The sequence below is a fragment of the Melospiza georgiana genome, chromosome 23 (genome assembly GCF_028018845.1).
Source record: "Melospiza georgiana isolate bMelGeo1 chromosome 23, bMelGeo1.pri, whole genome shotgun sequence".
In the NCBI taxonomy this organism is placed as follows: domain Eukaryota; kingdom Metazoa; phylum Chordata; class Aves; order Passeriformes; family Passerellidae; genus Melospiza; species Melospiza georgiana.
In genome coordinates this window covers 7,461,329-7,487,505 of record NC_080452.1, presented here as the reverse complement: position 1 = coordinate 7,487,505, position 26,177 = coordinate 7,461,329, and the positions used below count along the sequence as shown (strand labels likewise).

The window sequence follows — 26,177 nt, the reverse complement described above, 5'->3', positions numbered from 1 at the left end:
TTGGGATGGAGCTGTCACCCCCCTGTCCCAAACAATTCCACAGGGTGGCATTGGGATGGAGCTGTCCCCCAAGGCGCCCCTCCCCGTCCCCCACAATTCCATAGGGATACCAGGATTGGGACAGAGCTGTCCCCCCCGGAGCCCCTCCCTGTCCCCGCAGCTCCGCGCCAGGCCCGGGGCTGGAATTGCCCAATTCCCGCCTCAATTCCCGCAATCCCGCGCCGCTTCCCGCTCAGGTGGAGTCATCCAGGCCCTTGTGGGGGTGCTCGGGGGGCGGCCGGCAGAGCCTGTCCATGATTCCCTGCAGCATGGGCTGCACGATGCCCAGCAGAGGCCGCTGCGAGGAGTCCCCGTCCCAGCACGCCTCCATCAGCTGCCAGCATTCCTCGTCAAACACCGGGAGCCGCTCCGGGCGCACCCCTGCGAACACAGCGGGGTCACTGGGAATGCCGGGAATGCACAGGGAAAACCCTGACCGCACCCAGGGAAAGCGCATTGAGAGGCTGGGCAGCACAGGGAGATCACCAGGAATGCCAGGAATGTACAGGGAAATGGTGCCCACATCCAGGGAAAGCAGGTGGAGGGGCTGGGTGGCACAGGGGATCATCAGGAATGCCAGGAATTTCTAAGGAAAGCAGGTGGAGAGGTTGGGTGGCACAGGGGATCACCAGGAATCCACAGAGGATCCACAGGGAATCACCAGGAATTTCTGAGGAAAGCAGGTGGAAGGGCTGGGTGGCCCAGAGGGATCACCAGGAATTTCCAAGGAAAGCAGGTACAGGGGTTGGGTGGCACAGAGAGATCACCAGGAATGCCAGGAATTTCCAAGGAAAACCCTGCCCACATCCAAGGAAAGCAGGTGAAAGGGCTGAGTGGCACAGAGGATCACCAGGAATTTCCAAGGAAAGCAGGTGGAGGGGTTGGGTGGCACAGTGGGATCACCAGAAATTTCTAAGGAAAGCAGGTGGAGAGGTTGGATGGCACAGTAGGATCCTCAGGAATGCCAGGAATTTCCAGGGAAGTGGTGCCAACATCCAGGGAAAGCAGGGGAGAGGTTGGGTGGCACAGGGAATCATCAGGAGTCCACAGAGGATCCCCAGGAATTTCCAGGGAAAGCAGGTGGAAGGGCTGGGTGGCCCAGAGGGATCACCAGGAATTTCCAAGGAAAGCCCTGCCTGGTGCTCACATCCAAGGAAACCAGGTGGAGAGGTTGGGTGGCACAGAGGGATTACCAGGAATTTCCAGGGAAAGCAGGTGGAGGGGTTGGTGGCACATTGGGATCATCAGGAATGCCAGGAATTTCTAAGGAAAGCAGGTGGAGAGGTTGGGTGGCACAGGGGATCACCAGGAATATCAGGAATTTAAAGAGAATGCCCTGCCCACATCCAGGGAAAGCAGCTGGAGGGGTTGGGTGGCACACTGGGATCACCAGGAATTTCCAAGGAAAGCAGGTGGAGAGGTTGGGTGGCACAGCAGGATCACCAGGAATTTCCAAGGAAAGCAGCTGCAGGGACTGAGTGGCACACTGGGATCACCAGGAATTTCCAAGGAAAGCCCTGCCTGGTGCTCACATCCATGGAAAGCAGGTGAACTCGATCCCAGAAATCTTTTCCACCTTCAGGAATTCTGGGATTTTCCCCTTCCACTTGCCCACCAGCAGAACAAAAGTGGATTTTGGATTTTCCCCCCAGCCCAGGTGCTCCAGGTACCTCTCCTGACGTTGTTCCACAGGTGATCTTTGCTTGCACACCTCTCAAAAGCCTCAGGTAACTTCACATGGCCCGAGCAGAGGTACCAGAACAGGATCCCAAAGGCATAAACATCCACGGAATTGTCATATTTCCCTGGAAAAAACCAGCAGGGAAAAATCCCTGGGAGCTGGGCAGGCTGAGGGGTGACTCCAGGCTCCCACCTCCCCAAATTTAAACCTCAATTTCACAGCAGGAAAGCAAAATTTGTGTGAAACCCCAGCAGGAGTTAGGATCAAGGTTAAGCTGTTCCAATTTCCAGGATTTATAAATTTAAGTACAAATTAAGTATAAATTTCCAGGATTTATATATTTATAAAATAAGGATTTATAAATTTAAGCTGTACCAGGAATTCCCAAACTGAGCTCAGATGTGCTTTAAACACCAACACCTGTGAGGCTCAGCTCTGTCAGAGCCAAACATCATCCCAGAAATATCCCCTAAATCCACACAAACAGAGATGTTTCCTTTGGATCCCAACCTTATCCAAGCAGGAGCAGCTCTGGCAGAACAAAAGGATTGAGATAAGTGGGATTTGAATTTCCAAGTGGTTCTAAAACTCAGAAAAAACCCTCAGAGGAGCTGCCAGAATTCCCAGAGAATCCAAAGGTGGGAACAGCTTGGGAATTCCTTCCAAGGAATCCTTCCTGGAGCATTTCCCTATGAAAGTCAAGGATTCCCAGCTTCCTCCTAATGATAATTTACCTTTATAATTGCAAGGGTGTTAATTAGCAGAGCTGGCCAACCCCATCATCCTGTCAAGAGTGGCACTTAAACCACAGGAAAAATCCAGGGCATGCATGGAAAGCAGGGAATTCCCTGGGGTTGGAATGGTCTCAGGAGCACCTGAGAGATGAATTCCAAGGAATTGCCTCCAGAATTCCAGAATTCCAGGGGGATCCTACCTGTGAAGAGCTCGGGAGCCATGTGGATGGGGGTGCCCACGATGCTGCCAGACATCATCGCCTCAGGTTTGCAGAACCCCAAATCTGTGATTTTGGCCCTATTTTTTTTGTCCAACTGGGAAAAAAAAAAAAAAAGCCACAGGCAGGCAGGTGAGAATCTATTTCTCCCATAAAATGTTGATTTTTGACACTGTGCTGGTTTTGCAAAACAAAAAAAAAATTAATTAATTTTTTCTGGTTGTCATAACCATGTATTGACAATAGCAAAATGCTGGAAAATAAATAGCTGGGAAATAAACAGCTGGAAATGCTGGAAAATAAACAGCTTGAGATGTGTTCAGTGGCAGCAGCTCTCTGGTCACAGAGAGCAACACACAACTGTCCCAGGCATTGTCCTGCCTCTGCAAAAGGTTCAGCACAGAAAAGTTGGGGTCATTTTTGACCCAGTTCTCCAGGCCAAGGAAAGAAGCCCCAAAATCTCTGCAGAAAGTTCAGCACACAAAATTCAGGTCATTTTTGGCTCCAAGTCCCTGCAGGGACTGACAGAAGGTTCAGTACAGAAATTTTGGGTCATTTTTGGCCCTGTTTTCCAGCCCAGGCCAAAGGAAAGAAGCCCCAAAATCTCTGCAGAAGATCAGAGAAAAGAATGAGAAACAATTCTTATCTTCACTTGCTGCACCTGTTATTGTGAATATGTGGAATTTGTTATGGAGATTTGTTCACCAAAGGGTGGATTTTTAATTAACCAGTGGTGATGGTTAATTAAAAATCCACCCTTGGATTGGAGGACTAATGAGGTCCAGCTGTACAGTAACTGTCTATAAAAGCAATAGTTTTCTAGGGTTTCTTAATAAATAATTATATTTAATCCCCTTAATAGGGTTTCTTAATAAAGATTATTATTGATCAGCCTTCTGTGGATCATGGAGTCAATGCCAATTATTCCCCAGCCAGGGGCTGAGGTGATTTTGTACATAAACCCCTGCCCTGTGTGAGGGGCTCCTGCTCCCTTTGTCCAAAATTCCAGCCAGGAAAGGAGGCAGCAAAACCTCCCTATGGCTGACACCAGCCCAACTTAAAATAACCGATGTGGAGAAATTTATTCCCGCACTTAAAGCTTGTTTTTTCCCAAGAAAAAGGGGATTTTCCTTACCAGGACATTTTTGAGTTTGATGTCCCTGTGCACCAAGCCCTGGCTGTGCAGGTACCGGATCCCTTCCACCACATCCAACGCAATCTGCAACCGTGGCTCCAATTCCAGCCCAGCCTGAGGGGAAAAATGTGGATTTCAGTCCTAGAAGTTGCTTTGCCATGATCTTCCTTGCTAAAATTGAGTAATTCCAGCTTTTAATGCAGAATTTTTAATTAGAGAATCAGTTTTGGCTTGGGAGACTAAAATTCATCCCATGGGCAAGGGGGCGCTTCCCACTAAACCAGGTTTAATCCGAGGGGGGAAATTTAGATTTTAGTTCTAAATGTTGCTTTGGCCTGCTCCTCTTTACCAAAATTGAGTAATTCAAGCTTTGTTTTATGGATTAATGGGGGATTTTTAATGAGAGAATCAGTTTTGGGTTGTAAGGGAGATCAAAACTCATCCCATGGGCAGAGACATTTCCCACTAAACCAGGCTTAGTCTGAGGGGGAAAACTTAGACTTTAGTCCTAAAAGATGCTTTGGCCTGCTCTTCTTTACCAAAATTGAGCAATTCTAACTTTGTTTTATGAATTAATGGGGAATTTTTAATTAGAGAATCAGTTTTGGGTTGGGAGATTAAAATTCATCCCGTGGGCAGGGACACTTCCGACTAAAACAGGTTTAGTCTAGGGGAAAAGCTCAGATTTTATGCCTAAAAGTTACTTTGGCCTGCTCTTCTTTACCAAAACACTGAAAATTTAATAACTCCAGCTTTGTTTCACAGATTAAAGGGGTTTTTTAATTAGAGAGTCAGTTTTAGATTGGAAGGGAGATCAAAACTCATCCCATGGGCAGGGACATTTCCCACTAAACCAGGCTTAGTCTGAGGAGAAAAACTCAGATTATATACCTAAAAGTTGCTTTGGTCTGCTCTTCTTTACCAAAAATGAGTAATTCTAGCTTTGTTTTACATATTAAAGGGGAATTTTTAATTAGAGAATCAATTTTGGGTTGGGAGAACAAAACTCATCCCATGGGCCCGGGGATACTTCCCACTAAACCAAGTTGCTCCAAGCTCTGTCCTGGCACTTCCAGGGATAAAATAAAAACAAAATAAATATTGAATAAGAGAATTTGGCACCTTCAGCCCTGTGTAGAGGTCCCTGTGCAGCCTCTCCATGATCAGCAGCACAGCAATGCTGGAGCCTCCTCCATAGCCATAATCAATAACGGAGCCATGCAGGTGCACCAGCCTCTCGTGGGACTGCAGGGACCTGCACAGGGGTCAGCACAAAAAATTTGGGTCATTTTTATCCCATCCTCCAGCCCAGGCCAAGGGAAGAAACCCCAGAGTCTCTACAGAAGGTTCAGCACAGAAAATTGGGGTCATTTTTGGCCCCATTCTCCAGCCCAGGCCAAGAGAAGAAGCTCCAAAATCTCTGCAGAGAGATCAGCAGATAAAATTTGGGTCATTTTTGGCCTCCAAGTCCCTGAAGGGACTGACAGAATTCAATACAGATATTCTGGGTAATTTTTGGCTGTGTTTTCCAGCCCAGGCCAAGAGAAGAAGCCCCAAAATCTCTGCAGAATGTTCAGCACAGAAAATTTGGATCATTTTTGTCGCTGTCTCAAGTCCAGGCCAAGGGAATCTCTGAAGGGACCTGAAGCAGGTTCAGCATAAAAAATTGGGGTAATTTTTGTCCCTTTCTCCAGACCAAGGGAAGAAGCCCCAGAGCTGCAGATTTAGATTCAGAGCAGCACAATCCTCAGCTGTCTGAGCCAATTAAACTAAAAAAAAAAAAAAAAGAAAGAAAAAAAAAAAGAAAGAAAAAAAAAGCCTTTTTAAAGGTTAGACTCACAAAAAACCCCATTCTTCTCTCAGCTGGCTGTGCCTGCAGCTGTTTACTGCAAACCAGCTGCTCTCTGCACTGCAGAGCCATCCTTGGCTTTTTTGGGGATTCAGGCAGGACAAGGAGAGGGAAAAGAGAGAAAAGAGAGAGGATTCAGCACCAGGAATCAGGGGAGGAGAATTGTTGGTTCCTATGGTCTGTAAACTGGGATTTCCCCTGAATTTGGACAGCACAGGCAGCAGGGAATCTGATTAATCTCCTTCCAGGAGCTCCAGTCCCAGATTCCTGCAGCTCTGGGGTGGGTGACAAAGGGGACATCAGCCACAGGCTGGGTGGCTTTTCCAGCCTGAACAATCCTGGGAAATCACCCACATCCCTGTGGAATGGGGGAAGTACTGAGCATACTGACCTCATGTAGTGAAATTCCAGTGCCAGGTCGTTCCAGTGCTTCTCATCCGGAGGGACGACGGATTTGAGGGCGCAGGGGAAGTGTCCCCCCCAGCTGTCACACAGGTACACCACCCCGTACTGGCCTCGGCCCAGCTCCCTGCCCAGCTTGGGCTTCCCTGCAAGGAACAATCCCAAAAATCAGTCCCCAATCCCAAAAAACAGCCCTCAATCCAAGGTGACAAATGCCAAAAATCAGCCCCAGTCCAAGGCACAAATCCCTGCAATCAGCCTCAATCCAAGGTGACAAATCCCAAAAATCAGCCCCCAATCCAAGGCATCAATCCCAAAAATCAGCCCCCAATCCACGTTTTTTTCCTCCTGAACATTCCTAGCTGTGAGGTAGTTGGGAGGTGCCAGTTGAAACCTGGCTGGAAAATGGAGTGAAAATCCAAAGTGGATTTTCTGGAAAACTGAGTGAAAATCCAAACTGGATTTTCTGGAAAATTGCGTGAAAATCCAAACTGGATTTTCTGGAAAATGGAGTGGAAATCCAAACTGGATTCCCAGCAGTGACCCACTCCCAGCAGGATCTCCCTCCCAGCAGGTTCCCATTCCAACAGGATCCCACCCCCAGCAGGATCCCCTCCCAGCAGGTTCCCATTCCCAGCAGTGACCCCACTTCATCAGGAACCCTTCCCAGCAGAGTCCCCATTCCCAGCAGAGTCCCCATTCCCAGCAGAGTCCCCATTCCCAGCAGGACCCCACTCCCTGCAGTGTCCCCACTCCCTGCAGTGACCCCACTCCCAGCAGGACCCCACTCCCTGCAGTGTCCCTTCCCAGAGCAGTGACCCCACCCCCAGCAGTTCCCCACTCCCTGCAGTGTCCCCACTCCCTGCAGTGTCCCCACTCTAACAGGATCCCCCTCCCATCAGTGTCCGCATTCCCAGCAGTGACCCCACTCCATCAGTGTCCCCATTCCCAGCAGTGACCCATTCCCAGAGCAGTGACTCAGTCCCAGGAGTGACCCCATTCCCAACAGGTTCCCACCCCCAGCAGGATTCATTCCCAGCAGTCACCCATTCCCAGCAGTGTCCCCACTCCCAGCAGTGTCCCCACTCTAACAGGATCCGCCTCCCAGCAGATCCCACTCCCAGCAGTGACCCTTCCCAGAACAGTGACCCATTCCCAGCAGTGACCCATTCCCAGCAGTGACCCCACTTCCAGCAGGATCCATTCCTAACAGTGACCCACTCCCTGCAGTGTCCCCACTCCCTGCAGTGTCCCCACTCCCTGCAGTGTCCCCACTCCCATCAGGACCCCATTCCCAGCAGTGACCCCACTCTCAGCAGGACCCCACTCCCTGCAGTGTCCCCACTCCCTGCAGTGTCCCCACTCCCAGCAGTGACCCCACTCCCTGCAGTGTCCCCACTCCCTGCAGTGTCCCCACCCCCAGCAGTGTCCCCACTCCCAGCAGTGACCCCACTCCCTGCAGTGTCCCCACTCCCTGCAGTGTCCCCACTCCCAGCAGTGACCCCACTCCCTGCAGTGACCCCACTCCCTGCAGTGACCCCACTCCCTGCAGGATCCATTCCTAACAGTGACCCACTCCCTGCAGTGTCCCCACTCCCTGCAGTGTCCCCACTCCCTGCAGTGTCCCCACTCCCAGCAGTGACCCCACTCCCTGCAGTGTCCCCACTCCCAGCAGTGACCCCACTCCCTGCAGTGACCCCACTCCCTGCAGTGTCCCCACTCCCTGCAGTGACCCTTCCCAGAGCAGTGTCCCCACTCCCAGCAGTGTCCCCACTCCCAGCAGTGTCCCCACTCCCACAGGACCCTCCCCACCAGGCTCTCACCGTGCAGCAGCACGTCCTGCAGGGATCTGCTCTCCAGGGAGAGCCGGGCCAGCCGGGGCGCGTGCTCCTTCCTCACCCTCAGCCACAGGTCCTCGGTGCGCTCCAGCCGGCCCGAGTGGCCGTCCTCCAGCTGGGGGACAGCACGGTGTCACCGGGGTGACCATGGGGACACCGGGCTTGGAATGGCCAGCACCGCTCAGAAACATTATTTATATGGATAGGTAGGTAGGTAGGTAGATTTATATTGATATATATATATATATATATATCTATATATATCAAAATATAGATTTAGATATACATAGATTTATAGGTAGATTTAGGTAGATATATAGATTTAGATAGATATATAGATTTAGATATATATATGCTTAGATTTACATATAGATTTAGAGATACCTATAGACTTAGATAGATATACAGATTTAACTACGTTGATTTAAATATATAGATTTATATATGTATATGTATCTATATATTTAAATATAGAGATTTAGATATACCCAGATTTATAGATAGATTTAGGTAGATATTTAGATTTAGAGTTACATATAGATTTAGAGATGCATATAGATTTAGATATACACATTGAGATATACAGATTTAGATATATAGATTTATATCTAAATATATATATTACAGATATATTATTTATATATTATACAAATCTATATTATTGTATATTATAGATATTTTATTTATATATATTTATATATAAATATATAAATATAAATTTAGATATATAGACTTATATGTATATTTAGAGATAGATAGATAGATAGATAGATAGATAGATAGATAGATAGATAGATAGATAGATAGACAGACAGATCGATCTGCTGGGCAGTTTTTGCACTTACAACCCCACATTTCCATCCCCATTCCTGATCTCCTGGGCAGTTTCTTCAGTTAAAACTCCATTTCCCATCCCCAACCCCAATCTCCCAGTCAGATTTTTGCTCTTTCTGCAGTTAATCCCCACATTTCCCTCCCCGTTCCCAATCTCCCAGGCAGTTTTTGCAGCTTAAACCCCACATTTCCCATCCCCATTCCCAATCTCCCAGTCAGTTTTTTTGCTGTTTCAGCAGTTAATCCCCACATTTCCCATCCCCATTCCCAACCTCCCAGTCAGTTTTTTGCTGTTTCTGCAGTTAATCCCCACATTTCCCTCCCCATTCCCCATCTCCCAGTCAGTTTTTTTGCTGTTTCAGCAGTTTAACCCCACAATTCCCATCCCCATTCCCAATCTCCCAGTCAGTTTTTTTGCTGTTTCAGCAGTTTAACCCCACAATTCCCATCCCCATTCCCAATCTCCCAGTCAGTTTTTTGCTGTTTCAGCAGTTAATCCCCACATTTCCCATCCCCATTCCCAATCTCCCAGTCAGTTTTTTGCTGTTTCAGCAGTTTAACCCGTTTCCCTCCCCATTCCCAATCTCCCAGTCAGTTTTTTGCTGTTTCTGCAGTTAATCCCCACATTTCCCTCCCCATTCCCAATCTCCCAGTCAGTTTTTTGCTGTTTCAGCAGTTTAACCCCAGTTTCCCTCCCCATTCCCAACCTCCCAGTCAGTTTTTTGCTATTTCTGCAGTTAATCCCCACATTTCCCATCCCCATTCCCAATCTCCCAGTCAGTTTTTTGCCGTTTCAGCAGTTTAACCCCATTTTTCCCTCCCCATTCCCGCTCTCCCGGGCGGTTTCCCCGCACCTGGCGCAGGGAGGCGGCGAAGGCCTCGTGGGAGCTGTTGAGGCGCGTGCGGAACTGGCTGCAGATGCTCTTGGCCAGCTTGGAGGCGCTCAGGCTCTCGATGGCGTCCTGGGCCACCTTCCTCTTCCACTCGCTGGTGATGGCCGGGGGGCTGACCCACGTGATCCGCTGGATGATCTGGGGAAACCACGGAGTCACGATCCCAGAGTCATGGAGTCACCAGCTGGAGGAGCTTTGGGATCGTCCAGTTCAACCCAGCCCCAGCGCCTCAATTAAATCCCAAAAATCAGCCCCAAATCCGTGGCACAAACTCCTGCAATAAGCCCCAAATCCAAGGCACAAATCCCTACAATCAGCCCAAAATCCAAGGCACAAATCCCTACAATCACCCCCAAATCCAAGGCACCAATCTCCGGAGTCAGCCCGCAGTCCAACACACAAATCCCCAAAATGAGCCCCAATCCAATGTACAAATCCCAAAAATCAGCCCCAAACCCAAGGCATCAATCCCTGGAATACGCCCCAAATTCCAGGCACCAATCCCAAAAATCAGTCCCAAATCCAAGGCACCAATCCCAAAAATCAACCTAAATCCATGGCACAAGTCCCAAAAATCAGCCCCAAATCCATGGCACCAATCCCAAAATCAGCCCCAAATCCAAGGCACAAGTCCCTGGAAAAAACTTCCAGTCCATGGCACCAATCCCAAAAATCAGCCCCAATCCAAGGCACCAATCCCTGGAATAAGTCTCCAGTCCATGGCACAAATCCCAAAAATCAGTCCCAAATCCAAGGCACCAATCCCAAAATTCACCCCCAGTCCAAGGCACAAATAAATCTCTGCAATCAGCCCCAAATCCAAGGTACAAATCCCAAAAATCAGCCTCCAATTCCAGGCAAAAATCCCTGCAATCAGCCCCAATCCAGGGCACAAATCCCAAAAATCAGTCCCAAATCCAAGGCACCAATCCCAAAATTCACCCCCAATCCGAGGCACAAATAAATCTCTGCAATCAGCCCCAAATCCAGGGCACAAATCCCCAGAATCAACCCCAATCCAGGGCACAAATCCCCAAAATTAACCCACATCCATGGCACAAATCCCAAAAATCAGCCCCAAATCCCAAAAATCAGCCCCAATCCAAGGCACCCAGTACCACATCCAATATTTTTTCAAACACACCCAGGGATGCTGATTCCACCACCTCCCATTCCAGAACTTTATTACTCTTTTAGTAAAAACCTTTTTCCTAAATCCAACCTAAATTTCCTCCTGAATTCCTGCTCTGAGCTGGAACTTTATGAACTTTATTCCCTGCTTGGATGGATGAGCAAGAACAAAACTTTTCCTCCAACAATCCCAGCTCAGAGTGGGAACAAATTCAAGATTCCTCCTCCTCCTCCCTTCCTGGGACAGGGATCCACTCTGGAATTCTGTGGTTTCTAATGAAGGCTGAGGCAAAGCAATTTAATTACCCACTAATTACAGGAAGTGCTGATTCCAACACCTGGAATTTCCACACAAAAAGCTCCTTCCCTGGGAATTTCACTAATTTGGAAACAGCTCTCCCTGATTTTCCCACCAATATTGTGGAATGAAAATCCTGGAATTCCCAGAATGCTTTGGACTGGAAAGGATTTTAAATTTTATCCCATTCCACCACCCCAGGATGCTCCAATCTCCATCCTTGGGCACTTCCAGGCATGGAAATCACCAGGAATAAAGACCCAGAGTGAATTTTGGGAGCAGCTGAGAGGATTTTTTGCTCCAAAATTCCCTTTTTTCCAAGCATCCACACCTGTTTGATCTGTTCCCACAGCATCCTGGTCACTGTTGAACCCGAGTGGAACGTGACCTCCACGTGATAAGCTGCATTCAGGATCTGGAAAAGCAGAAAATAGAGGGAAAAATGGGAATTCTGCCAGCCAGGAGCTTTGCCAGAGCCTGTGAAAATGGCAAAAATTGGGATAGTCCATGAATCACTTGGTTAATTGATTTATTGTGTTGTTTCATGGGAGTTTTTAGGCAGCAATTTGATTATTTTGTAGAGATTTAGGAGAAAATTAATTTATTGTGTTATTTCACATTGATTTATTGTGTTATTTCATCGGTGTTTCTAATTTTATTGTGTTGTTTCATGGGTGTTTTTAGGCTGTAATTTGATTAATTCATACAGGTTTATGAGATAACTGATTTATTCTATTATTTCATGGGTGGTTCTAGGCCATAATTCGATTATTTTATAGAAGTCTATGAGATAATTTATTTATGTGTTGATATTGATTTCTTGTGTTATCTCATTGGTATTTTATGACCATAAATTTATTATTTTGTAAAGATTTAGGAGATTATGATTTATTTTGTTATTTCATGGGTGGTTCTAGACTGGTTATACAGATTTAGGGGATAATTTGATTATTTCATACAGATTCAGGAGCTAATTGATTTACTGAGCTATCTCATGCGCATTTCATGGCTGTAATTTGATTATTTTATACAGGTTTATGAGATAATAGATTTCCTGTGTTATCTCATGTGTGTTTTTATGCTGCAATTCAATTATTTTATACAGGTTTATGGCATAACTGATTTACTGTGTTATCTCATGGCCATAAATTGATTATTTCACCCAAATTCAGGCCCATGGCAGTTCCAGCACCTCAATCCCCACCTGTCTGAGATAGCTGCTGGTGATGCACACGGATCCATCCCGGGGTTTCTCCAGAGTTTTAAGGTGTCTTTATGGCTATTATTAAATTATTTACACAGATTTATGAGATAATTGATTTACTATGTCATCTCATGGCCATAATTTGACCATTTCACAGAAATTCAGGCCCATGGCAGTTCCAGCACCTCAATCCTCACCTGTCTGAGATAGCTGCTGGTGATGTGCACAGAGCCCTCGCTGAGTTTCTCCAGAGTTTTTAGGCCATAATTTGATTATTTTATACAGGTTTATGAGACAATTGATTTACTGTGTTACCTCATGGCCATAATTTGACCATTTTACCCAAATTCAGGCCCCTGGCAGTTCCAGCACCCCAAACCCCAGCCATTCCAGACCTGTTTGAGATAGTTGCTGGTGATGCACACAGATCCATCCCTGGGATTTCTCCAGAGGTTTTAGGTGGTTTTATGACCATAATTTGATAAATTTATACAGATTTAGGACCTAAGTTATTATCTCGTGTGTTTTATGACCATAAACTGCTTATTTCCCCCAAATTCAGGCCCATGGCAGTTCCAGCACCCGAATCCCCAGCCATTCCAGACCTGTTTGAGATGGTTGCTGGTGATGTGCACAGATCAATCCGTGGGTTTCTCCAGAGTTTTTAGGTATTTTATGACCACAATTTGACCACTTCACCCAAATTCAGGCCCCTGGCAGTTCCAGCACCCCAAACCCTAGCCATTGCAGACCTGTTTGAGATAGTTGCTGGTGATGTGCACGGATCCCTCGCGGGGTTTCTCCAGCCCCCGGGGCGGGTGCACGGAGCCCTCCCAGGACTCCTCCAGGCTCTTGAGGCAGCGCTCCAGGGTGCCCACGAAGCTCTCCCTCAGGTAATCCACGGAGCTGATCAGTTTGTTGGCCACAGCCTGGTTCAGCCTGGAGATGATCAGCTCCTGGATCTGCTGGATGCAGCGCTTGATGTCCTTGGAGCTGACGGGCTCGCCGCTCTCGGGGATGATGATGTCTGCAGGGAAAGGGAGAAAAACCATCCTGGAGGTCTGGGGGTGTGGGGAGAAGAGTCCTGAGTGGGGCCCTGAGGGGCACACGCTGATCATAGTGGTGTTTGAAATAATGATCTTCTCAATGATGCCAGAATTGCATTGTTATTGCTTTACACAAGATGATGATCATTTTCTCCAAGATTATTAAGTATTATTGTATCCAAGATTTATTATAATTTTCTCCAAGATTTATTATCCTTTTCTCCAAGATTTATTATCATTTTCTCCAAGATTATTACCATTTTACCCAAGATTACTATTATTTATCCAAGATTACTATTATTTATCCAATATTACTATTATTTTATCCATGATTATCATCACTGTTTTATCCAATATTATCACCATTGTTTTATCTACGATTATGACAGTTTTATCCAATATTATCATCATTATTTTATCCAATATTACTATAATGATTTTATTTAATATTATTATCATTTTATCCAAGATTATCGATTTTATCCAATATTATTAATGATTTTATCCAATATTATTTTTATCACGATTTTATCCAATATTATCATCATTATTTTATCCAAGCTTATTATAATGATTTTATCCAATATTATCATCATTATTTTATCCAAGCTTATTATAATGATTTTATCGAATATTATTATCATTTTATCCAAGATTATCGATTTTATCCAATATTATTATCATGATTTTATCCAATATTATCATCATTATTTTACCCAAGCTGATTATAATGATTTCTATCCAAGATTATTAATGATTTTATCCAAGATTATTAATGACTTTATCCAAGATTATTAATGACTTTATCCAAGATTATGACCATTTCATCCACAATTCTTTTATCCAAGATAACTATCACTTCATCCAACAGATCCTACCAAAACAAATGGATATTGCCTGATCCCTGATTTCCATCCGTGTTTGGTGTCCATCCAGGAAGTACAGGTTGGAGTCTCACTGAATTCCTGGAATTATCATCAGGATCTGCTTGATCCCAGATTTTGATTCATGTTCTGGGACCATCTGGGAATTGCAGGTTGGAATCCCACTAAGTTCATCAATTAGTGTGGTCAGGATCTGCCTGACCCCTGATTTTCATGGTTGTTTGGGGTTCTGGGACCATCTGGGAATTGCAGGTTGGAATTCTGGGACCATCTGGGAATTGCAGGTTGGAGTCTCACTGAATTCCTGGAATTATCATTAGGATCTGTCTGATCCCAGATTTTGATTCACGTTTAGGGTTCTGTGACCATCCAGGAGTTGCAGGTTGGAATCCCACTGAATCCATCAATTATTGTGGTCAGGATCTGTCTGATCCCAGATTTTGATTCATGTCTGGGGTTCTGTGACCATCCAGGAGTTGCAGGTTGGAGTTTCACTGAATCCATCAATTATTGTGGTCAGGATCTGCTTGATCCCAGATTTTGATTTCTTTCTAGGGCACTGCAACTCTCTGGGAATTGCAGGTTGGAATCCCACTGAATTAATGGAATTATTGTGGTCAGGATCTACCTGATCCCATCTTTTGATTCATGTTTAGGGCTCTGTGACCATCTGGGAATTGCAGGTTGGAGTCCCACTGAATTAATGAATTGTAGTCAGGATCTGCCTGATCCCTGGATTTTCACCCTTGTTTAGGGTTCTGTGATCATCCAAGAATTGCAGGTTGGAGTCTCACTGAATTCCTGGAATTATTGTGGTCAGGATCTGTCTGATCCCAGCTTTTGATTTATGCTTAGGGCTCTGTGACCATCCAGGAATTGCATTTTGGAGTCTCACTGAATTAATGAATTATTATGGTCAGGATCTGCCTGATCTCTGGATTTCCACCCTTGTTTAGGGTTCAGTGACCATCTGGGAATTGCAGGTTGGAGTCTCACTGAATTCCTGGAATTATTGTGGTCAGGATCTGCTTGATCCCATATTTTGATTCATGTTCAGCATTCTGGGACCACCAGGCAATTGCAGGTTGGAGTCTCACTGAATTCCTGGAATTATCATGGTCAGGATCTGCTTGATCCCAGATTTTGATTTGTGTTTAGGGCTCTGTGACCATCTGGGAATTGCAAGTTGGAATCCCAGTGAATCCATCAATTATTGTGGTCAGGATCTGCTAGACCCCAGACTCTGATTCATATTTGGGGCTCTATGACCATCCAGGAAGTACAGGTTGGAGTCTCACTGAATTCCTGGAATTATCATCAGGATCTGCTTGATCCCAGCTTCTGCTTCATGTTCAGGGCTCTGTGACCATCCAGAAATCACAGGCTGCAGCCTCACCAAACCCCCATGCCAATTTTGCATTTCTCCCACCTCTCCCCTCACCAAACCACCCCAAACCCTCCACCTGCCTCTCACCTCTAAACTCCATAGTGGCAGCATCCTCCAGCAGCTCCTCCTTCATATTCCCCAGCGTGTCCACGATCATCTCCTTCATCTCCTCCTGCTTGCGGTTGGCGATGCCCATCAGCGACTCGTAGAGCTCGTTCTCCTTCCTGCGCGTGTACTCCAACCTCTTGGGGGTGATCTGCAGGTCCCTCTGCATGTCGAAGGCCTGGTTGATGAAGATGTTGAGGCAGCGCCCGTGAACCTCGCTCAGCCTCGTGGCTGCCTCCACCAGGTGCTGCTGCAGCACCTGCCTGGAGAAGGAGCTCAGCAGCCTCAGCTTCTCCAGCTGCTCCACCAGCATGGAGGAGCCGGGAGCGCCGCAGCCGCAGGGGCTCGAGGGGCTCAGGTACTCCAGATCCAGCAGCTGCAGGTGGAGCTGGGATTTGGTGTCCTTGGGGTGGGATTTGGTGTCCTTAGGGTGGGATTTGTCGTCCTTAGGGTGGGATTTGTTGTCCTTGGGAGGGTTTTTGGGAGAGCTCAGCTCGCCGCCGGCCTCGGGGATTCGCAGGAAGAAGATGGGGAGGGAGAATTTTTGTTTGATTTGCCGAAGTTCTGCCTGGTCCGACGGGGACAGCTGGGGCTCGCTGATGGCAAAGGTGACAACGGGCAGCACCTGGTCCACAAACTCAGCCAGGGTGGACTCAGCTGACTGGAAGCCTCGGCATGGAGCCACCACGATGTCCACTTCCTGGGAAAAGGGAAAAAGGAGGAGGTTTGATAGGTTTTTTCTGTGGAAAAATGCCCTGGGAGTCGTTCACACAGCAAAAAACTGGAATTCTTCAAAGCAGATCTTGATCTGACCCCTAACTCCAAATTCCTCATTTTGGACCAAATCCTGGGAGTTTTAGCCCAGTTTAGGACAAGGTTGATTCCTGGACAACTCAAAATTCCTCATTTTGGACCAAACCCTGGGAGTGTTAGGACAAAACTTAGGACAAGTGTCCCAGGAAAGAGCCAGCAGGGGAATTTATGGAACAGGACCCTGGCAGTGCCACCCCAAACTCCCCATGGATCAGTGGCAGTGCCACCCCAAACTTCCTATAGACCAGATCAGGGACAATTTGGGAATTAATTTATCAGGGCTGTAAATGTCAACCCCCACATGCCAGGAACAGTGGCAGTGCCACCCCAAATTCTTCACAGACCAGGGCAGGGACAGTGGCAGTGTCACCCCAAGCTCCCCAGGGACAGTGACAGTGCCATCCCCAGCTCCCCAGGGACAGTGACAGTGCCATCCCCAGCTCCCTATGGACAGTGACAGTGCCATCCCCAGCTCCCTATGGACAGTGGCAGTGCCACCCCAAGCTCTCCAGGTGCAGTGGCAGTGCCACCTCCAGAACCCCAGGGACAGTGGCAGTGCCACCTCCAGAACCCCAGGGACAATGGCAGTGCCACCTCCAGAACCCCAGGGACAATGGCAGTGCCACCCCCAGCTCCCCAGGGACAGTGGCAGTGCCAGGCACAGTGCCACCCTGACCTTGAGCAGCGCGCAGGGCAGCACCACCTCCAGCTCTGCCACCCTCTGTGCGGGATCCTCGGCGTCCCCTGGCACCTGCAGGTCCTGCTCGGGGATGGTGTCCCAGTGCCCGCTGTGTGCCACCAGCGCCTGCACCAGCTCGTACTGCCCGGGCAGTGCCAGGCTCAGCCGCGGCCGCGCCCCGTGCGTGAAGCGAACACGGCGGCGCCGGCACCGCTCCTCGGTGCCAGTGCCAGTGCCAGGGGTGGGCAGCAGCTCCTCAGTGCCTGTGCCAGGGGTGGGAAGCAGCTCTGTGGTGCCAGCCATGGGCAGCAGTTCCTCAGTGGCAGCCTCAGCAATGGGCAGCAGCTCCTCGGTGCCAGTCCCAGGGGTGGGCAGCAGCTCCTCAGTGTCCATGCCAGCCCTGGGGGTGGGCAGCAGCTCCTCGGTGACAGTGCCGGGGGTAGAAAGCAGCTCTGGAGTGCCAGCCCTGGGAGTGGGCAGCAGCTCTGGAGTGTCAGCCCCAGGCAGCAGTTCCTTGGTGGCAGTGCCAGCTTCAGGGGTCGAAAGCAGGTCCTCGGTGCCAGTCTCAGTGGCAGGCAGCAGCTCCTTGGTGGCAGTGCTAGCTCTGGGCAGCAATTCCTGGGTGCCAGCTCTGGGCAGCAGTTCCTGGGTGCCAGTCCTAGGGGTGGGCAGCAGTTCCTTGGTGGCAGTGCCAGCCCCAGGCGGCAGTTCCTGGGTGCCCGTCCCGGGGCTGGGCAGCAGCTCCTGGGTGCCAGTGCCAGGGGTGGGCAGCGGCTCCTGGGTGCCAGTGCCAGGGGTGGGCAGCAGCTCCTGGCCCAGCAGGGTGTTGAGCAGGTGCCCCTTGGCACGGCAGTTCTGGCCCAGGATCAGCAGGCACGGCCTCCAGCTCACCGAGCGCTGCAGCTGCTCCTCCTCGTGCCGGGGGAACGACACCGGGCTGGGGCCTGCAAGGGACAGGGAACGGGGATTGACCCTGAAAATGGGGCCTGGAACAGGGACAGGGAACGGGGATTGACCCTAAAAATGGGGCCTGAAACGGGACAGGGGTCAAGGCTTGATCCTAAAAATGGGGCCTGAAATGGGACAGGGGTCAGGGATTGATCCTAAAAATGGGGCCTGGAACAGGGACAGGGATTTGCCTTAAAAATGGGGCCTGAAACAGAGATCAGGGGTTTGATCCTAAAAATGGGGCCTGAAATGGGGACAGGGATCAGGGCTTTATCCTAAAAATGGGGCCTGGAACAGGGATCAGGATCCTCCTAAAAATGGGCCTGAAACAGGGCTCAGTGGTTTAGCCCTAAAAATGGGGCATGAAACAGGACAGGGATCAGGGGTTTGGGCCTAAAAATGGGGCCTGAAATGGGGACAGGGGTCAGGGATGCAGCCCTGAAAATGGGGCCTAAAATGGGAACAGGGATCAGGGTTTGGCCCTAAAAATGGGGCCTGAAACAGGGACAGGGATCAGGGTTTGGCCCTAAAAATGGGGCCTGAAACAGGGATCAGGGTTTGGCCCTAAAAATGGGGCCTGAAACAGGGAACAGGGATCAGGGTTTGGCCCTAAAAACGGGACAGTGCAGCCCCACAGCCCAGGGGAACACCCAGAGCTGCTGATGGGGCAGTTCCTGCAGTGCCAACACAGGACAAGGATTAATTCTGGTTTTGTTACAGGAGCACAGAATCCCAACAGCCTGGAGAGGGATGAGCCCCAGGGAAGGCACTTTGCTGCCAGCCAGAAGGTTCTGGAACAGCCTCAAACCCCACAAGGCTCCCTCAGAGCCACAAACATTGCTCACATCCCACAAACCTCCCACAGAGCCCACAAACTGCCCTCAGAGCCCACAAACGGCCCTCACACCCTACAAACGTCACTCAGACCCCACAAACCTCCCTCAGACCCTACAAAATTCCCTCAGACCCTACAAACAACACTCAGACCCCACAAATGTCGCTCAGACCCCACAAATTGCCCTCAGACCTCACAAATGGCCTTCAGACCCCACAAACCTCCCTCAGACTCTACAAAATTCCCTCAGACCCTACAAACAACACTCAGACCCCACAAATGTCGCTCAGACCCCACAAATGGCCTTCAGAGCCCACAAACCGCCCTCAGACTCCACAAACCTCTCACAGACCCCACAAACGGCCCTCAGAGTCCACAAATGGCACTCAGACCCTACAAACATCACTCACATCCCACTAACAGCCCTGAGACCTTACAAACATCACTCAGACCCTACAAACCTCCCTCAGAGCCCACAAATGTCGCCGACATCCCACAAACCTCCCACAGACCCCACAAAGTGCCCTCAGAGCCCACAAACGGCCCTCACACCCTACAAAATTCACTCAGAGCCTACAAACAACACTCAGACCCCACAAACCTCCCTCAGACCTTACAAATGACACTCAGACCCCACAAACCTCCCTCAGACCCCACAAATGACACTCAGACCCTACAAATCTCCCTCAGAGCCCACAAACTTCTCCCAAACCCACAAACCTCTCTCACGCCCCACAAATGACCCTCACACCCCACAAACCTCTCCCAAACTCCATAAACTTCTCCCAAACCCCACAAACCTCCCTCCCACCCCACAAGCATCACCTGGCTGTGCTAATTCAGGCTCAGGGCTGAGTTTAGCTCCTGCTGTCTTTTTAAAAAAAAAAAAAAATCCTAAATGCAGCTTTGGCAAGAGCTAAATTCAGCATTACCCTCGTGCACAGCACAGAGTGACTCTGACAGCCCCAAAAACACAAATCACAAACAAATCCCTCATCAGGAACACAAAAATCCCTAAAAAATGAAATTAAATGGGAAAATGGAACAACCAGCCCCTAAAAAATGCCCAATTTGAGAGGTACAAAGCACCAGGATTGCTCTGATACTGGATTTTATAGGGTTAAAAATTCTGTTTAAAATTGCTGTTAAAATTCTTTATTTTTTTTTTCATGAGTCATGTTCTGGCAGCCTGAATTGTGAGGAAAACAAAATCCTCCCCTCCTCACACTCCAAACCCCATTAAAGAGATCCTACAACACATCTCTCTCTTCACTCTTGACAGCTTAATCACTTCAGTTTTAATTAAAATCAGCCAAATTTGGAGCATTTTGTGTAGTTTTAGATTGGTTTAAAGCTCATTTAAAACCCTGCCCAAGCTTTGCCTTCCCCTCAAATCTTTCAGGATTTTGGAGTTTTTCTACCCCAAAATTAAGGAAAAATCCTATCAGCACTGCCCCACAAAACCCCAAATCCCAAGTTTGGGAGTTGTTGAAGGGAGGAAATTCTCTTTGAAATGTGATTTTTTTTGGGATTTTTGTTTTCCAAACAAGCCTTTCAAAAGCCACATCAAGTGACCAGAGGGTTGGAAGCTGACCAAGAGCTCACAAAAGATAAAGATCTGAGAAAAAATCCCACAAATTGCACATTTGAGCCTTCATCTGTACGATGGCTTTGATCTGGGGACGTTGCTTGGAGCTTCTGCTGGGATTCAGGATCTGGAGCATGAAAAAGCAATTCAGGGAGGGCTGAAGAGGCAGCAGAGCTCCCTCTCCTCATTCCAGGAAGGAGTGGATCCTTAAATCCAGCAAAAATATCTCCAAAAATATCTCCTTGGAATTGGTGGATCCTTAAATCCAGCAAAAATATCTCCTTGGAATTGGTGGATCCTTAAATCCAGCAAAAACATCTCCAAAAATATCTCCTTGGAATTTGTGGATTCTTAAAATCCAGCAAAAATATCTCCTTGGAATTGATGGATCCTTAAATCCAGCAAAAATATCTCCTTGGAATTGGTGGATCCTTAAATCCAGCAAAAATATCTCCTTGGAATTGGTGGATCCTTAAATCCAGCAAAAACATCTCCAAAAATATCTCCTTGGAATTGATGGATCCTTAAATCCAGCAAAAATATCTCCTTGGAATTGGTGGATCCTTAAAATCCAGCAAAAATATCTCCAAAAAATATCTCCTTGGAATTGGTGGATCCTTAAAATCCAGCAAAAATATCTCATTGGAATTGGTGGATCCTTAAATCCAGCAAAAAAATCTCATTGGAACTGGTGGATCCTTAAATCCAGCAAAAATACCTCCAAAAATATCTCCTTGGAATTGGTGGATCCTTAAATCCAGCAAAAATACCTCCAAAAATATCTGCTTGGAATTGGTGGATCCTTAAATCCAGCAAAAATCTCTCCTTGGAATTCGTGGATCCTCAAATCCAGCAAAAATCTCTCCTTGGAATTGATGGATCCTTAAATCCAGCAAAAAAATCTCCAAAAAATGACTGGGATACAGAAGTTTAAATGAAATTATTGAGGGATTATTTATATGGATGGAGAATCCTGGAATGGTTTGGGTGGGACCTTAAAGCTCCTCCTGTTCCTCTGCCATTTAGGGACACCTTCAGCACCCCAGGATGCTCCAGGCTGGCTTTGGACACTCCCAGGGATGGAACAGCCCCAGATTCTCTGGGAATTCCATCCCAGACCCTCCTCATCCTCACAGAGAAGAATTTATTCTTATATCCCATCTAAACCTTTCCTCATTCCCTTTTCCAGATGAAAATTTCCCTTTCCAGCCTTCTTGGAGCTCCTTTGGCTACTGGAAAACTGCTCCAAAGTCCTGCCAAACCCTCCAGGATTTGTGGTTGAAACACCTTTCCCAAGGTCCTCCCAAATCCATTTTTTCCTCCAGGATCTGAGGTTAAAACACTTTTCCCATGATTCCACACCCCGTGATCAGCACAGACACAGATCCAGGGTGGGAGGGATCAATAAAAAGTGGGATCAGAATTTCTCAGTTTTGAGGGATGCAGCCACATTCCTGGGCATGCCAGGGGCTGGAGCTCCATCCCAGCTCCATCCCAGCTCCATCCCAGCCCCATCCCTGATCCATCCCAGCACCACCCCTGATCCATCCTGGCTCCATCCCAATTTCATCTCAGCTCCACCCCTGCTCCACCCTGGTTCCATCCTGACTCCATCCCAGCCCCAACTCTGCTCCAGCCCTGCTCCATCCCAGCCCCATCCTGACTCCATCCCTATCCCTGTTCAATCCCAGCTCCATCCCAATTCCATCCCTGCCCCACCCTGGTTCAATCCCAGCCCCATTCCTATCCTGGCTCCATCCCAGCTCCACTCCTGCCCCATCCTGGTTCCATCCTGGCTCCATCCCAGTCCCATCCCAGTTCCACCCCAGTTCCACCCCAGCCCCATTCCCTACCCCGGCTCCATCCTGACTCCATCTCAGCTCTATCCCTGCCTCATTCCTGCCCCATCCCAATTCCATCCCTGCTCCATCCCTATCCCTGCTCCACCCTGCCCCATCCTGACTCCATCCCAGCCCCATCCCAATTGCACCCCAGCTCCATCCCAGCTCCACCCTCGTTCAATCCTGGCCTCTCCCAATTCCATCCCTGCCCCATCCCAGCTCTACCCTGGTTCCATCCCTTCTCCATCCCTGGTTCCACACCAGCCCCATCCCTTCTCCATCCCAATTCCATCCTGGCCCCATCCCATCTCCATGCCAGCCCTATCCCTATCCCTGCTGCATCCCAATTCCATCCCTGCCCCATCCTGACTCCATCCCAGCCCCATCCCAATTTAACCCTGGCCCTATCCCTGCCCCACCCTGCCCCATCCTGACTCCATCCCACCCCCATCCTTGCCCCATCCTGACTCCATCCCACCCCCATCCTTGCCCCATCCTGACTCCATCCCACCCCCATCCTTGCCCCATCCTGACTCCATCCCAGCCCCATCCCAATTTAACCCTGGCCCTATCCCTGCCCCACCCTGCCCCATTCCAATTCCATCCCACCCCCATCCTCGCCCCATCCTGACTCCATCCCAGCCCCATCCCTATCCCAGCTCCACCCTGGCCCCATCCCAATTCCATCCCTGCCCCATCCCAGCCCCACCCTGGTTCCATCCCAGCTCCATCCCTATCCCAATTCTATCCTGGCTACATCCCAGCCCCATCCCTATCTCAGCTCCACCCTGGTTCCACCCCAGCTCCATCCCAGCCCCATCCCAATTCCATCCCTGCTCTATCCCTGCTCAATCCTAATTCCATCCCTGCTCCACCCTGGTTCCACCCCAGCCCCATCCCAGCTCCATTCGTGCCCCATCCCAATTCCATCCCTGCTCAATCCCAATTCCATCCCTGCTCCTCCCTGGTTCCATCCCAGCCCCATCCCGGCCCTATCCCAATTCCATCCCAATCACAGCCCCATCCTGACTCCATCCCAATTCCACCCCCGCCCTATCCCAATTCCATCCCTGCTCCACCCTGGTTCCATCCCGGCCCCATCCCAATTCCATCCCGATCCCAGCCCCATCCCAGCCCCACCCCAGCCCCATCCCCGCCCTATCCCAATTCCATCCCTGCTCCACCCTGGTTCCATCCCGGCCCCATCCCAATTCCATCCCGATCCCAGCCCCATCCCGGCCCATGTGACCGGCACTGGCGCTGGCGCTGGAGCGGCGGGGCAGCCCCGGGGCACACATCCACACATCCTCACATCCACAATCCCATGAATTCCCGGGATCAAAGGAGGCCTGTCCGCCCCGGAACAAGGGCGGCTCTCACCAGGACTCCTCTCCAAACCCACCCAGAGCTCGGCAGAGCAGCCTCAGCTCGGATTTATGGGATCTGTGGAAGCTCCAAGCTTTTGAGCAATTTTTTTTCTGTTTTTTTTCCATTTTATCCACGGTCCAACCTGGCCTGGGACACTCCCAGGGATGGAGCAGCCATAGATCCTCTGGGAATTCCATCCCAGCCCCTCCCAGGGAAGGATTTATTCCCAAAATCCCATCTCTCCCTGCCCTCTGGCCATTCCCTGTTTGCTGGCACTCCATCCCTTGGAAATATTGGAAATATTCCATTTTTCTCATCAGATCACCCCAAATCCTCTTCTCCAGGCACAACAATCCCAAATCCCAAACATCACAGGCTCACCTGGCTCTGCCCCATCCCAAAATCTCCTTCCCCACCCAGCCTGATGAGAGGAGCAGCAACCACTTCCCAAAATCCCAATGTGCTCCCAAAACCTTTCCAGCCACAACTCCACAATCCCACAAAGGGGAAAACAAACCACAAATCAGCCCAAAACCACTTTTTTTTTAGACACAGACAGAAAAACTCAACGCTTGAACATGAAACCAGGATTTGGAGTGCAAGATGAGCAGGTCCAAAAAACCTGGACAAGAATCCCAGACAAGAACCCTGCACAAGAATCCCGGACAAGGATCCTGAACAAGAACCCCAGACAAGAACCCTGGACAAGAATCCCAGACAAGGGGCCACGAGAGATGACTCAGGAGCCTTTTGGGGATGAATGAAGAAAACCTTTATGGACATCTCACGTCACACTGAGCCCCTCTCACGAGACAGTCTCATGGAAACACCAAGTCCTGCCCGTGGCAGCAGAGGTGCCACCCTCAGCTCTGTTTGTCAACAGCAGCAGCTGAGCACAGAGCCCCAGGGACAAACAGGGAATGGCAGCCCCTCATTCCCTGAGCACAGTGAGGCCACAGTGAGGCCACAAATCCCAGGAATTCCGGGACAAAAAAGGATTGCCAGCCCCTCGTTGTGCTGCCCCTTCTGAACCCCCTCTCTGGAGAGGGTCAGGGGCAGGGGGTCCCCATCATAAACCCATGACAGGGACCCACAGGGATGCTGGGTGCAGCTCCTGGCCCTGCACAGACCCCAAAATCCCACCCTGAGCATCCCTGGGGCGCTGTCCAAACCCTCCTGGAGCTGTGCCCATTCCCTGGCAAGCCTGGGCAGTGCCCAGCACCCTTTGGGAGAAGAATATTGTCCTTATACCGATCCTAAATCACAGCCACAAAGCCTCTCCCACCCTCCAGGCACTCCCAGCCCTGTAACCCCCATTAGAGCCCCGCCAAACCGGACATTTCACTCCGCACCGCGACCCTCACAAGCCCCGCAGAGACCCCTGACAAGCCCCCAGAGACCCCTGACAAGCCCCCCAAAGACCCCTCACCCTCAGAGGTTCCCCCTTTACCCCCCCAGACCCCTCACCCTCACACCCCGCCCGCCCCTGCCCTCTCTCACCGCCGTCCCCGGGACCCCCATCCCCATCCCAGGCGGAGCGGGGGCAGTCACCGGCGGGCGCCAAGGCGAAGGGATGTCCCTGGGAGAACTTGACGTCGCGGAAGAACCTCTTGGTCTCTCGCAGGTTGTGCTGCAGCCTCGCCAGGTGCCGGTTGTAGTGGCCGAAAGAGCGGCAGAGCTCCCGCACGGCCCCGCCGGGACCCCGCCATGACGGGGCCTCCTCGCCCTCCATGTCCTCCGGGTCCGCCCCGCTATCCCCTCCCCACCGCGGGCAGCTCTCGGGCCCTGCCAGGCTGCCGCCGTTCGGGGAGGAACCTCCCCGAGGATTTCCTCTCGTCCCGACCCCCCCCACCCCCCGCCCCTCCCGCCTCCCCGACCCCCGCGGCCGCCGCCTTCTCCCGAGGGGAAGCGCCTCCACCGGCCGCGCTGCGTGTGCGCGGAACGTTTGTCGGCGCGCCGCAGGGCAAAGGGGGAGGAGGCCGGGCGCACCCCGCGCGCGAGGCACGCTGGGAGATGTAGTTTATTTACATCCAAATATAGTTCATTTTCCTAACCCCCGTGGGGAATGCCGGGAGTTGTAGTCCGTTTTGCCGCAAGGCCTCATGGAATTTGTAGTCTCTCTAAGCGCGGCCGCCGACCTCTCCCCGCGGCCTCTGCGCACCACCGCGGGAGACGAGCAAAAATTCCCCAAAAAACGAGAACGACCATGAAATGATGCATTTAAACAGGGGGACCGAAAGGGGGAGCTCGGACGCCTCCTACTGTTCCCCCATCCCGCGCTGCGCGGAGCGGCTCGGCAGGAGGCGGCGCGCCCCTCTCCTGCTCCGCTCCGCCTCCGCGAATCACCAGCGCCGGCCCCGCCCTCCGCGCGCCTTCATTGGTCAATTCCTCCCGCCAGCACCGCCCTCTGAGCACGCTCCACCAATC

The 26,177-nt window shown here is 50.0% G+C and overlaps 1 protein-coding gene across 1 annotated transcript; it reads right to left on the bottom strand.

The window, feature by feature from the left end:
• Positions 1-123: 123 nt before the first annotated feature.
• DSTYK (dual serine/threonine and tyrosine protein kinase) lies at positions 124-25,572 on the bottom strand. The gene is made up of 13 exons (XM_058039851.1): positions 25,251-25,572; positions 17,168-18,114; positions 15,661-16,378; positions 13,009-13,283; positions 11,384-11,467; positions 9,585-9,761; positions 7,882-8,011; positions 6,048-6,204; positions 4,930-5,062; positions 3,808-3,921; positions 2,655-2,769; positions 1,710-1,844; positions 124-420 (listed from the first exon to the last, which is right to left on the bottom strand). Exons 1-13 carry the CDS (start codon positions 25,480-25,482, stop codon positions 233-235), a joined length of 3,405 nt encoding a protein of 1,134 aa, XP_057895834.1. The 5' UTR covers positions 25,483-25,572; the 3' UTR covers positions 124-232.
• Positions 25,573-26,177: the final 605 nt, after the last annotated feature.